The sequence below is a fragment of the Diaphorina citri genome, unplaced genomic scaffold (assembly GCF_000475195.1).
Source record: "Diaphorina citri unplaced genomic scaffold, Diaci psyllid genome assembly version 1.1 scaffold1411, whole genome shotgun sequence".
Taxonomy (NCBI): Eukaryota; Metazoa; Arthropoda; class Insecta; order Hemiptera; family Psyllidae; genus Diaphorina; species Diaphorina citri.
Genome location: NW_007378837.1, coordinates 58,505 through 73,317, shown reverse-complemented (window position 1 = coordinate 73,317; position 14,813 = coordinate 58,505). Strand labels below are relative to the sequence as shown.

At 38.3% G+C, this 14,813-nt stretch overlaps 1 protein-coding gene across 2 annotated transcripts in view; it reads right to left on the bottom strand.

Annotated features, from left to right (window-relative positions):
• Positions 1 to 13,634, bottom strand: part of LOC113470146 — a 16,457-nt gene extending 2,823 nt beyond the window's left edge. For both annotated transcript variants that reach the window (XM_026828365.1, XM_026828364.1), the window contains exons 1-3: positions 13,330 to 13,634; positions 7,669 to 7,743; positions 1,172 to 1,335 (exon numbers count right to left, since the gene is read on the bottom strand). In XM_026828365.1, the coding sequence (XP_026684166.1) occupies positions 1,172 to 1,335; positions 7,669 to 7,710 (206 nt within the window). In that variant the 5' untranslated portion in view covers positions 7,711 to 7,743; positions 13,330 to 13,634. The remainder of the gene's footprint in view (positions 1 to 1,171; positions 1,336 to 7,668; positions 7,744 to 13,329) is intronic.
• Between the last annotated feature and the right edge of the window lie 1,179 nt (positions 13,635 to 14,813).

Sequence of the window (14,813 nt, the reverse complement as noted above, 5' to 3'; positions counted from 1 at the left end):
AAGAAAAATTCCGTTGGTCCTCATTTTTCCTGCTCTATGACTTTGAAACATCACCCAAGTAGGCGCAACTGATCTATTGAAAAAGAAGAAGAAGAAGAAGAAGAAGAAGAAGAAGAAGAAGAAGAAGAAGAAGAAGAAAAAAATACAACAACCGAAGAATGTTACAACAGAACACCCCAAATAAGCACCATTCAATAGGATAAGGAAAGTCGTGTGATGTTCACACCAGATTTTTTCCGAGACCAACTTTCAGACCGCACCTCACTCTCTCATGATTTTATTTATTTTTAATTCATCATTTATTTTGATAAGGGTTATTAGTTGTTAGAATACTGTGATACCTGTTAAATTTAAGTATACCTCACAATCCTACATAAAGCTATTCATATAAGTAGGTACGTTTAACATTCATAAGCAGATACGTTTCCAAAGTTTCAGCCATTGGTCCGTGTGTGTGTGTCTGTCTGTAAACAAAATATCTCGAGAACGGTAAGAGCTAGAGACTTGAAATTTTTTTGCAAATATTTCAACGATCAACGGATTACATTCTCGTGTTTACCCAGCACCTATGTAAATGGGAAGTACTTATTAAATTTTTAAGAAAAAAAAAAAAAAAAAAAAAAAAAAAAATACTAAGATTGATAATATTGACAGCCTAGTAGATATTATAGTATTACCTAGTAATGATGTAAAAAAAAAATTAAATACAAAGTGTGTTCCTGAGTCCCTAAAGCTTGGATTACACAAGGGCAGGTCCCTAGTTGACAGACCAGTTGCTAGCCTCATGTAGATATTACCACTGGCGATGGCGTCTAATAAAATTCTAGTCTAATTGGACAAAATATCCTTCTGTTCAGCTAGAAATCTAATTTATTCCAGCTAACTGGACTGGTCACTGGACTGTTATTGGACACTAGTGGAATGTCTACTGGCCTCGCCAGGCCTCGTGTAATCCGACCATCATTAAAGATAAACTAAGCTTGTTTGATTTCCGCTCGGGACGAACTTTATCCTGAACAGATAAGGTTCGTTCTCGGAACGGCTGGCTTTCTTATATCCTATCTCCGTTTTCTCTCCGCTTTCAGAACGAAAACAACTCCGTTGTTACAGTTCCCTCTTTCAAACAAAGCTTAGATCTCTTTTCGCTCGTTCAATAAAGGTCGCCACTCACCTGTCGTTGGGGTTGCGCCTTCTTTCCCTTTTGGTTCTTTGAGGTTTTGGTCTTGTCTCCTCCTCCCCCTCCCCCACCGCTAGCACTGGTGTGTGACGAAGATGGGTGGACGGGGTGTGGTGGGGGTTCCTCAGTGGGTGGGGACTCCTTGCATTCTGATTTGCCTGCAAAGCAGAGACAGAATAGAATATACCCTGTTTATACTGCCAGAATGAGACTGAAAAGTCCTTTTACTCCCGCAGTCTAAACAAGGTCTTATGTATTGGTACAATAATGTTAACATGAATTACAAATTTATAAAAACTTGGAATTCGACTGCAAAGCAGAGACAGAATAGATTAGAATTTGCCTGCAAAGCAAAGACAGAATAGATTAGAATTTGCCTGCAAAGCAGAGACAGAATACATTAGAATTTGCCTGCAAAGCAGAGACAGAATACATTAGAATTTGCCTGCAAAGCAGAGACAGTCTAGATTAGAATTTGCCTGCAAAGCAAAGACAGATTAGAATGATTGAACGATGTGATGTGCAAATCGTGACTTTTGTTTCATTTTGTATAATGCAGAAGAAAGAAGAAACGGGGAGAAAGGATATCGCCCTGTGAGACCTCAAACACGAACGTCTGTTACTAATGCTAATAAGTAGAAGAAAGATGAGGAGGAGGAGGAGAAGAAGAAAAGGAATGAGAAGACAAAGAATAAGAAAAAAAAAGAAGGAGTTGGAGGAGGAGGAGAAGGAGAAAAAGATGAAGATTATGAGGAAGAAGGAGAAGAAGAAGAAGAAGAATGATTAGCATCAGGAGAAGATGGGCCTGCACTGCCTGCAGTAGATCCGCATACTGTATATGACTATAGGGGTTTTAAGTTTAATCCTGTTAGGCATTAATGCTTGTCAGAAATATCGTTCCTCGCTTAATACACTACGTGAAATTCCATGACTCCACTAGGACTCAATCCACCAACCTCCACATCCAGAGTCCACCGTGCTAACCACTACACCACTGAAGTTGCTTCCCCTTTTGAAAGTCTCACTATCCGCCACTCGAAAATAACACTTTGTAAGATTGCACTTCACTTCCGCTCTAATGTAAAGTAGAAGCTCAAAGTTAAGTGCTCTAATACGAATTAGATATCAAACAGGAAATAAAACCCCTGTAAAAAGGAAAGTTCAAGGTAAGCGAGGGAAAGGAAATTTTTTTGAGAAGTGGGAAAGGGGATTTTATTGAGGAAAAGTGGGATTATTAGAGTAGCTTGGAAAATGAGTTTAACATCAAGGAAAAACAAGGTGAAAGGTGAAAATAGAAGCACACAAATAGTACGCTGGGTTTCATATTTAAATATAGAAATCTTTTATTGTAAGGTAGGTAGACCTTAGCAAGACCTTAGCAGTTACAGTTCCCTCTACCAAAAATAATAAGTAATAATAATAACAAAATGGGTATTTTTCTACGTCACTATGCGCTATGTAGACTAGTTACAGTCAATGGTTAGTGTGACCACTCCCCTGTTGTTCGGATACAGTTCGACCTTTGGCAGTTAGCTATGACCTTTGCCCTTTTCCATTCCCCTTACAAACCCTCTGAACCCCCTCCCAACGTTCAGAGATAGCGAAAACTCTTTGAGACTTTATTTTCTACTTTTTTTCTGTCGGAGTTTAATATTTCAATCGTTCGTTTTCATTCTTTGGAAAAAGAAGACTTTTTTGTAGCAATTCTAGCAATCTGCTAAATTTAGAATCGTTTTGTCATCTGAAAGCTGTGACGTAACTAGTTTGTCCCATAATAGAATAGGTATACTTATCTTGTTTGTCCTGCCCGAATAGGACTGAAAAGTTCCTATACAACAGCAGTCTTAAGTCTTAACATACTGGAACCTAACAGGTCGCCTGAGAGACTTATTATTGCTGCCATCTGCCATACACTATCTTCAGGCGTACCTGTCAGGTCTACCTCACAGTGAATGGCCGACCTTAGGAAACCTGTTTGAATCTAAAAGGGTTTCAGTAGGGCTAGGTCCTTTTTTCCGAAAGTCTTTGAATTTTCCCTGATACTATTGTTAATTGTTACACATTGCTTAAAGTGGCAGGATTATATACGTTGGGCTGAACAGCCTCTTTTATAGAGAATCGATTTTTCGTCGTTCAACCTTGGTTACTAAGTGGCCCTTGTTACAAGAGAGTAAAAAGCTCACTTGAGAAAAAAAAAAATAGCTCAAGTTACAAATTCCATCAAAAGAAGATGATGTAAGTAGGTGAGTGCAGAGAGAGAGCGAGAGAGAGCGAGAGAGAGCTAGAGAGAGAGAGAGCATGAATGGAGTTACGTACCTAATGGAATTTTGTGTTTCAAAAGTGCCATTTGTGTGGGAGGTAAGAGGGAGTGGGAGAATATTGGAAAGCTGCAAAATGAGAGAGATATAATGTAACATCCTGAGTTGACACCAATATGAAATAAGTCAGCTCATGTGATGATCGCTTTCGACTTTATCTGTTCAGTATAAAAATGCCTCGGTGGTGTAGTGGTCAGGACGCTTGCCTGGTAAACAGGAGAGCGTGGGTTCAATCCCAGCCGAGGTATGGAATTTTATCCTCAAAATGATTTGAGACTTTATATGAAATAAGTCAGCTCATGTGATGATCGCTTTCGACTTTATCTGTTCAGTATAAAAATGCCTCGGTGGTGTAGTGGTCAGGACGCTCGCCTGGTAAACAGGAGAGCGTGGGTTCAATCCCAGCCGAGGCATGGAATTTTATCCTCAAAATGATTTGAGACTTTGACCACAATAATAGTAGTAGCCTACTGCTGGAGGAAAGGGACTTTCCAGTCCTATGCGAGCAGTATAAATAAGCACTATTATTATACATATAAACTGCGGGAGTAAAGGGACTTTTCAGTCGAATTCTGGCAGTATAAGCAGGGTATATTATATTCTATGAAATCCGCCCCAGGCGGGAATCGGATCAGCAAACCAGCGCTTACAGGGCAGGCGTCACCCTCCAACTAGGCTGGCTCAGTTGTAAGTTTAAGGTTCGGTTCATCAACTACATTTATCATTAAAGTATTGGCCTGTGTATAGCCACAACCTAAAGAGGGACACACTAAAAAGTGATTGTTCTACACAGACAAGTAAAGTCCATCCAGCAGATGTTTCATCGCTTCCAAATAAAAAAAAGTGGTGAAACACCCATACATAAATAAAAGCAAGGAAAAACTTCGAACCTACCTCTTGGGTATTCTTCTTCTGTCACACAACAATACCTAATGTGTCCCCAATTCCCATCACCATAAAATATGGGCAAAAAAAGATAATAATAAAACAAGCCAGGGTTATTGACCTCCGAAAATGGGACCAGAGAGGGGAAGAACAATGAAAAGGAGGAGGAGGAGAGAGAAAAAAAGGGAAAGGGGATAGAAGCAAATTATAATGCCAACGTTGAAAGGTTAGACGGTTGAAGGATGGGTGAGATAGCTGAAAGCACATTGCCAGTGCGTCCCATTTGCCAAAACACGTTTTGAGGTCCCTAGAGCCTAAATCCAAAGTTTCAGCCATTGGTCCGTGTGTGTGTGTGTGTCTGTCTGTCTGTCTATAAACAAAATATCTCGAGAACGGTAAGAGCTAGAGACTTGAAATTATTTTTGCAAATATTTCAACGATCAACGGGTTACATTCTCGTGTTGACCCAGCACCTATGTAAATGGGAAGTACTTATTGAAGGAGAAGGAAAGAAGAAGAACGGAACTGTTCACCCAGCACTTTCTTCTTTTTCTTCTTCTCCCCCTCCTCCTCATCCTTTTCCTTCTCTTCCTCCTCCTCCTCCTCCTTCTCCTCCTCCTCCTTTTCCTTCTTCTTCTTCTTCTTCCTCTTCCTCTTTTTTCCAAGTAGGAGAAGGATGTGATTCATGTTCATTGTTCATTCCTTAGTGGAGGAGGCTAATAAATATAATTTAAAATGAGTCGGATATTTTTTCTACAGAATTTTAAATGTAAGAGTTCACCAAGAGGTTAGAAGAGAGATAAAGAGAAGTAATATAAGGTATAGGTACCATATTTATTTTGTAAGTGGGTAGTTTCCTATTATTCAATCCCAAAAACAGATCTATTTAGGGGGTTTCCCCTGACCAAAGTTATAGGTTCATTGCATATTTATGCTACTGACCTAGGGATAATTATGCTGACTTAACTATTATGGAGACGGAGACCCTGTAGGCAACTAAGTCTTGCAAACAGCTTTCTATTGTCCAAGCGATTCAAGTGAATTAAAATGATCTTCCAGCTTCCAGTAATAGCAAAAAAAAAAAAAAAAATGTTGAAATTTGTATGAATGCCGTGTATTTATTATGTATGCAATGTGCTACACATTCAAATACTAGATTGCCTTTGCCGGAGTTTTCTCTCTGCAAATCACCCAAGTAACTATTCTATGTACCTACCACCTTCTAGTTTAAGCAGTGTGTTTTATTTTAGACACACATATTATTACCACTATAGACCTACTTTCGTTCTGCGCTTGAGGTGGTTTTCATGACGTAGGTAGAAGCTACTTTTTCGTGTTTTCAAAAATAAGTTTCAATTTTTCAAACTATTTCAGAGCAACTATATTTTATAGATTAAATAGTTATGGTGTGACCATAGCTACTTTTAAAACACAAAAAAGCACTTGAGTCAGTTGACTGTCTAATATGCCATGTACCTTGTCAATTAATTTTACCCTCTCCGTCACGTCAACTAAATTTAGCTCTCTCCTTTTCAACTAATTTTACCTCTTCACCCCTCTCTATCACGTCAACTAAAATTAGTTAGCTCTCTGTTTTTTTTTTCTTCTTCTTCTTCTTCTTCTTCTTCTCTCTCTCCCTCTCTCTCTCTTCCTTCTTCCGTCTTCCTTCTTATTCTTTCTTTTTCTTCATTCTCCTTCTTTCTTCTTCTTCTTCTTCTTCTTCTTCTTCTTCTTCTTCTTCTCCTCCTCCTCGTTTTTCTTCTTCTTCTCCTTTTTTTTCTTCTTCTTCTTCTTCTCCTTCTTCTTCTTTTTCTCCTTCTTTTTCTTCTCCTTATTCTCCTTCTCCTTCTTTTACCCCCATGATTATTTTGACTTTCAACGTTTCCTTCTCCCTTGAGGGTGGGAAAAAAGAAGATTTAACGAAACATAGCGTGCTTGTGGTCCGATGTGGTGATAACAGAATTGAGGGTGTAAATTTGTAAATATTTTTCCCTCCTGGAAACCTTGCGTGCTTTAAGTCAAATCTAAAAGAGAATTAATAATAATAAAACCTTGTTCAGTCCTTTGAGAATTGTATTCAAATCAGAGTAGGTTCTTATTCTCATGTGTATAAACTTTTTACTCAAAGCTCATCAACTCATCAGTAATCATCTACCTAGCGCAGCAGTGGTGAACTGGTGATAGCATGTTGAACTCACCAGTACCCTGCGGACCTCTGAGGTTAAGCAACGTTGCGCGTAGTTAGTATCCGGATGGGTGGCTGACTATCTGGGCATTCGCCTGTTTATCCTGCTCATGTTCTTGTTGTAGTGTTCTATAGAGTTGTAGAAATGTTGTTTTATTAAGCTCCAAAAGGGGGGATGAAAGTTTTAACGCATTGTAATGTAAACGTTCAAGGTTATTTCACACGGAGGGGGGTATTTCACAAAAGGGTATCCCCCTTTGAATCCTTTTGTTCAATGAGATTGCTTAGAAAGATGATGGTGGTAATACCCGCATTCTTCTTCTTCTTCTTCTTCTTCTTCTTCTTCTTCTTCTTCTTCTTCCTCTCCTTCTTCCTCTTCTTCTTTTTCTTCTTCTCCTTTTTCTTCTTCTTTTTCTTTTTCTTCTTCCTCTTCTTCTTTTTCTTCCTCTCCTTCTTCTTCTTTTTCTTCCTCTCCTTCTTCTTCTTTTTCTTCCTCTCCTTCTTCTTCTTCTTCTTCCTCTTCTTCTTTTTCTTCTTCCTCTTCTTCTTTTTCTTCGTCATCTTCTTCTTCGTCGTCCTCTTTTTTTTCTCAGGGTTATTTTAGTGTAATGAAATGGAAAAAAAAGTTTGTAATGTACCTAGTGTAATATCCGCCACCCACGCTCAGACAGGTCTGACAGACCTGGGTCTCATCTCCTTCTTCTTCTTTTTCTTCCTCTCCTTTTTCTTCTTCGTCCTCTTCTTCCTCTCCTTCTTCTTCTTCTTCTTCTTCTTCTTCTTCTTTTTCTTCCTCTCCTCCTTCTTCTTCTTCTTTCTCTTTTTTTCTTTTTCTTCCTCTTCTTCTTCTCCTCCTCTTTCTTCGTCCTCTTCTTTTTCTCAGGGTTATTTTAGTGTAATGGAATGGAAAAAAAAGTATGTAAAGTACCTAGTGTAATACCCGCCACCCACGCTCAGACAGGTCTGACAGACCTGGGTCTCCAGCTTTTTCCGCCACACACGGTCTGACAGACAGTCTGAGCGTGAGCAACCATGACCGAAGTAGGAACAAAAGTCCAACTCGGTTGAGATTTGAACCCACGACCTTCCGATTACGAGTTACTTACTTCTGTTCTGAGCTGACAGACGTTTCTTGTGAATGTTGGCATAATGATTGTGTAACGCTAGTGATGAGAAGACGGCTGGAACAGAGAAAGACAAAATGGCGGTCAGATCTGACGGCGATCGCACAATCTATTGGAAAATGATTTGTTGGAAAATTTTGATCAGAATCGGACAATCCGTTTGAAAAATAGTTACATATTACAGTGGCAAACACATACCCACAGACAATCCAAGATGATGAAAAAAACTCGATTTTTAAACTTCGAACTAAAGTTTAAAGTTTATAACAAAAGATGCCGGTAGGTACTTAATATCTACTTATTACTAGCGTCTAAGTAAATAAGTACTTAGCTACCTATAAAATACGTGGGCAGGTTCATAAAATTGAGATCGATGTCTCGCTATTCAAGGAGACTTTCTTTTTATGACTTTATTTACTCTGTACCTGTAGGTAGATAAAATAGATATAATGTATTACTTACCTACCTACATAGACTAGGTAGGTATTGAATTTTCCTAGTGTAGGTATAGGTACTATCAATAGGTAGAATGTTAGATGAATATATGATGATAAATATACCTTTCTATCTACCTATCGAAATTTGCCAAGTACCTCCTAATCCTCCATTGGAAATTTCCTTTGAAAGTGGGTGTTGTCCGTGGAGTCTATTGAAATACACACACAATAAGGTGGTGCCCCCGACGTGAAAGGGAAGTTAATGGAAGGGCAAAGTAAGGGAAGTTAATGGAAGGCCATTGAGGGCAAAGTAGCGTCTGGAGAGGTGGGAAGAGGAGTTTTTGAAGACAAACGTAGGTTTCGGAGGGACAAAAAACTGGCTGGATTTCAGAATGGTGAGGAGGTTGTTTGGGACAGGAATTTCTCCCGAAAAGGAGGTGGGGGAAGGGGGCTAGGAAGGTATCGGGGAAGTTGAAAGAGGCAAAGGGGCGGCTGAAAGCTTGGAACGGAAGTTGAAAGAGGGGTTGTTGGAAATTTGTTATGTATACAATGTGCTACACATTCAAATACTAGATTGCCTTTGCCGGAGTTTTCTCTCTGCAAATCACCCAAGTAACTATTTTATGTACCTACCTACCACCTTCTAGTTTAAGCAGTTTATCTATATGAGTTCTCTGTTCTATTTTAGACACACATAATTATTATTACCACTATAGACCTACTTTCGTTCTACGCTTGAGGTGGTTTTCATGACGTAGGTAGGTAGCTACTTTTTTGTGTTTTCAAAAATAAGTTTCAATTTTTCAAACTATTTCAGAGCAACTATTTTATAGATTAAATAGTTATGGCGTGACCATAGCTACTTTTAAAACACAAAAAAGCACTCGAGTCAGTTGACTGTCTATCTTGCCATGTACCTTGTCAACTAATTTTACCCTGTCCGTCACGTCAACTAAATTTAGCTCTCTCCTTTTCAACTAATTTTACCTCTTCAAAAAAATTTGGGGATGCTACCATTACTCCATACTAAAATTTGTTTAAAAACAACGGTAAAAAAAAAAAAAAAAAAAAAAAACAAAAACAAAAAAAAACGTTTGTGATTGATTTGTACTAGTTGATTTAGATTTTAGATGCTCTACAAAAAAATTGCTAAATTTTAAAAACTTCCAGAATCCGCTAAAAATTCAACTCATCTCAGAAGCCTTTCTCCTAAACCTACTAAGCAAATTGCACTACAAATTACCACTCATCAGTGGCTAGCGTCAAATCAAACAGTAAGAGCTGAAAAAAAACTCTGATCTTCTGATTTTCTACGACCACAATTTTAAGTACGAGGTCGAATTCTCAAATAAGAAGCAGTATAAAATCAAATTCTATGCTTCAATTGGGATTTGAACCCACGTCCTCTTTACCACACTCTTAGGTACCGCGGAGGAACTTACATAGTTGATCTTGCCACTGATGAAATTATCACAATCATTTTTCCTTAAGGCCCGTTCCCACTTCCCACTTGTCGTTCGGAAAAAAGTCGTATAATGTGTGGTGGCACACTCTCATTTAAATTCCATTGCCCGCAAGGACATTCGGAAAAAAGTCGGATGAAACTCGCGAACAGTGGGAACCGGCCTTTAACATACAAAACTACTTAAAACGTAAAATTGTCCACATAAAAAATATCTAAAAGAAAGTAAAAATTTCCAATGGTGAATTTTATGTAGTAATTTTAAAGCTTCATTTAACAATGACAATGTACAGACGAGTCTGAGGTGCTTCAAGAGGGAGCGAGGACAGTGTAAAATCGGACAAAGAGGCGAAAGAAAAGAAGGAAATAGAAATAGTATAAGGAGAGAGAAGAGGAGAAAATAATATAGATAGTGAGGAGAAAGAAGAGAAGAACCGATGGAAAAAGAGATAATAAATTTAAAAAGAAAAACCATGATGACGGTAGATGAGAGAGAGAGGGAGTCAGAGAGAGAGAGAGAGAGGGAGTCAGAGAGAGAGAGAGGGAGGGAGTCAGAGAGAGAGAGAAAAGAAAGAAAGAGAAGAACTGAAAAGAGATAAACAACTTTAAATGAGGGTAGATGAGAGAGAGAGAGGGAGGGAGGGAGGGAGTCAGAGAGAGAGAGACGAACAGGAGAGAAAAGAGGAGAAGAACTGAAAAAAGATAAAAAAAACTTTGGAGAGAGAGAGAGCTTTATAAGTACGTGGGTGTGAAAACGATGGGAGAGGGAAAGAGAAGGGGCGAACAAAGAAAAGAGAAAGAAAATAGCTCGAAGCAAAGACTCAAAAAGATGAAATTGAAATTAAGAAGAAAGAGAAAAGTGGAAAATAAATTAAGCGAAAGAATAATACATGCAGAAGGAAAAGAGGAAGTAGAGGGGAGAGTGTGATTGCAGAAAAAAAGAGGACAGAAAGGGGAAATTAAGACTATCTGAGAAAAGAGGGAGAGAATAATGAAAGGAAAGACTGGAATTAAAAAAAAAACACAGGATATTAGACAGAAAGAGATAGAAGGGACAGTGTAAGTTCAAAGGAAAATTAAGAAGGAGAAACAAAGAGAGAGAGAGAGAGAGAGAGAGAGGAAGAAGAAAAGAAGAGAAGAAAGAGTGTGAGTGTAGAAAATGGAGAGAGAGAGAGGGAGGGAGAAATTAAGAACAGAAGAAAAGAGAAAATTTTAAAATAGCGTTGTGAGTTGTGAGTAAGAGAGAGAAAATTTGGAATTAAAATTATTGAATTATTCACAAATGTGTGAAACAATAGGATGACACAAGGAGGTGGTCCCTGTTTATACTGCCAGAATGAGACTGAAAAGTCCTTTTACTCCCGCAGTCTAAACAAGGTCTTATGTATTGGTACAATAATGTTAAACATGAATTACAAATTTATAAAAACTTGGAATTTGCCTGCAAAGCAAAGACAGAATAGATTAGAATTTGCCTGCAAAGCAAAGACAGATTAGAATGATTGAACGATGTGATGTGCAAATCGTGACTTTTGTTTCATTTTGTATAATGCAGAAGAAACGGGGAGAAAGGACACCGCCCTGTGAGACCTCAAACACGAACGTCTGTTACTAATGCTAATAAGTAGAAGAAAGAGGAGGAGGAGGAGGAGATGGAGGAGGAGAAGAAGAAAAGGAATGAGAAGACGAAGAATAAGAAAAAAAAAGAAGGAGTAGGAGGAGGAGGAGAAGAAGGAGAAAAAGATGAAGATTATGAGGAAGAATTGTGTAACGCTAGTGATGAGAAGACGGCTGGAACAGAGAAAGACAAAATGGCGGTCAGATCTGACGGCGATCGCACAATCTATTGGGAAATCCTGATTTGTTGGAAAATTTTGATCAGAGTCGAACAATCCGTTTGAAAGATAGTTACGTGTATTACAGTGGCAAAAACACACATACCCACAGACAATCCAAGATGATGAAAAAAAAAAAACTCGATTTTAAAACTTCGAACTAAAGTTTAAAGTTTATAACAAAAGATAAAGTTTATAAGAAAAGATGCCGATAAGTACTTGAAATCTACTTATTTTACGCGTCTAAGTAGGTAAGTACTTAGCTACCTATAAAATACGTGGGCAGGTTCATAAAATTGAGATCGATGTCTCGCTATTCAAGGATACTTTCTTTTCATGACTTTATTTACTCTGTAGATAGATAAAATAGATTTAATGTATTACTTACCTACCTACATAGACTAGGTAGGTATTGAATTTTCCTAGTGTCACTACCCCCCCCATGCCTGGCTATACTATAAATAGGTAGAATGTGAGATGAATAGATGATGATAAATATATCTTTCTATCTATGTACCATTGTACCTATCGAAATTTTCCAAGTAACTCCTAATCCTCCATTGGAAATTTCCTTTGAAAGTGGGTGTTGTCGGTGGAGTCTATTCAAATAGATACACACACAATAAGGTGGTGCCCCCGTCAATGTGTCAAACTAATGAGGTATCAAAATTCAGCTCTGCCACTCAACCAGGGCCGTATACAGGATTTCAGCTAGGGGGGGGAGCGAGAATCCGAACAGTGGATTATTGGGGGGGGGGGGGGTCATATCTTATTGTTTGAAGGGTTGATGTTGAATTATTACTGAGAAATCAAAATCATGCCGTAAATTTGGACTCTGTATTGTTTACTAACCCCCAAGAGTTTGTATCCCCCATTTTTCAAGACCAGCTGATTTTTTCTTTCTTTTTTACTTTCCTTATCCTATAGGAAGGAAAGTAATGTAATCGGGTCAAAATTTCGATGGTCAGTTTTTAGTGCCAAAACACGTTTTGAGGTCCCTAGAGCCTAAATCCAAAGTTTCAGCCATTGGTCCGTGTGTGTGTGTCTGTCTGTAAACAAAATATCTCGAGAACGGTAAGAGCTAGAGACTTGAAATTTTTTTGCAAATATTTCAACGATCAACGGATTACATTCTCGTGTTTACCCAGCACCTATGTAAATGGGAAGTACTTATTATGTCTCGAATCGCATCTGATGAGGGACATAATCTAGCATACTACGGGATGGGCATGCTACGACACAGACCACATGCGTCTAATGTAGCAGTTGTTTCATTGCTAGGAAATACCCCCCAAATAGGGCCCTGGTAGTCGTTATACTTGCTGAGAACTCATTAGACTGTTTCTTACAGTGTTATTAATTGTGTGTTTTCTTCGAGCTGTCAATCAGAGAAGGCGGATCGCTATCTATAACACTTATTTACTAAAAATTCGAGACAAATTGATTTTGAAACATTTTTAATATCAAACACAGCGCATATAACACCATAGATAGATAGAGCACTCTCACCTTTTGTTGACGCACTTTAATTTAAAAAAAGTGCCATTTAATTACATTAATGTGGAGCCAACTTAGACAATACATTGATGGACATTACATTACATCATGAGCTTTTAGCTGGTACCTACCAAAAATCTAGGTAGTTAGCTTGGGCCCTCCTTGTTTACAAATTCCCTGCAATCTGAAATTCCCTGCTTTTCAAAAGAAGTACCTTTGTTTTAAAGTTTAAAACGAAAGGTAAGGTATAGGTATAGCGTATAGCTATATATAAATAATCTACAAACCCGGATCCTTAGAAACAAAAACCATTACCTACTCCTTGGATCAGAGACATTAAAGTCAACAGTGTATCGCTTTAGAACAGAAAAATTTTTCCTTGATTTTTTCAAGGCGGCTTTTTTTCACTCACCTTTACTGCCCCGTGCGCCCGGAATGGCGTAGCCCGGGCGGCCCGTGGGGCACGCCACGGCCCCATACCACGCTTGATTAATGGTGAAACCGTACGATCCACCAGCCGCCAAAAATCCGTACACCAAACTCCCGAAATTGGCTTGGGGAAAAGCCTCCCCAGTTGTCAAATCCGCTCGTGTGAAAGATAAGCGTCACTTGAGATAAGAAAATGCGGTTTGGAAAAATGAAAAATTCGGTAAATATAAATGGAAAATCAAATCAGAAAAAAGGACAATTACCAAATTTACCGATAGAGAAACAAAAAATTCGATGCACAGGGGCTTTCGTTTAATTTTTTTTTTAAAGGTTTTTTTTTATAAAAATTTTTTTTTTTTTTTTTTTTTTTTTTTTTTTTTTTTTTAGAAATCCGTCAGAGGTAAAACGTTGGACTCGTAATCTGGAGGTTCAGGTTCGAGTCCCAGTAGGTTGCGACACAAAAATTTGGTAGGGTTATTTTGAGCTTAAACAATAAATTAACACTTGGAGTAATGATATGGGTATGGATTATGTACATATGCACACAGTATGCTGAATGGCAGAGACTTGCGGCCTCTTAACAATATGGAAATTTATACAATACCATTCAGCTAATGAAACGTGTAGGTTGATACGTTGAGGTTGAGTGGATGAGAACGCCCATGGAGAACAACGGAACAGACGAGGAGGAGAAGAAGAAGAAGGAGGAGAAGAAGAATAAGAGGAGGAAAAAGAAGGAGAGGAGGAGAAGGAGACAAAGAGGAGGAGGAAGATGAAGAAGGAGAAGGAAAGAAGAAGAACGGAACTGTTCACCCAGCACTTTCTTCTTTTTCTTCTTCTCCCCCTCCTCCTCATCCTTTTCCTTCTCTTCCTCCTCCTCCTCCTCCTTCTCCTCCTCCTCCTTTTCCTTCTTCTTCTTCTTCTTCCTCTTCCTCTTTTTTCCAAGTAGGAGAAGGATGTGATTCATGTTCATTGTTCATTCCTTAGTGGAGGAGGCTAATAAATATAATTTAAAATGAGTCGGATATTTTTTCTACAGAATTTTAAATGTAAGAGTTCACCAAGAGGTTAGAAGAGAGATAAAGAGAAGTAATATAAGGTATAGGTACCATATTTATTTTGTAAGTGGGTAGTTTCCTATTATTCAATCCCAAAAACAGATCTATTTAGGGGGTTTCCCCTGACCAAAGTTATAGGTTCATTGCATATTTATGCTACTGACCTAGGGATAATTATGCTGACTTAACTATTATGGAGACGGAGACCCTGTAGGCAACTAAGTCTTGCAAACAGCTTTCTATTGTCCAAGTAGCACAAACTGCAAACGTAGCGATACGGCCGAAATCTAAAGAGATTCTACAAATTCTTTGAAAATTGAAAAAAGATAAAACAAAAAAATATGTTGATTGATTGCAAAATAAATTGTTATTTCAACACAAACAATGGAGGAATTTTTCGAAACAATGG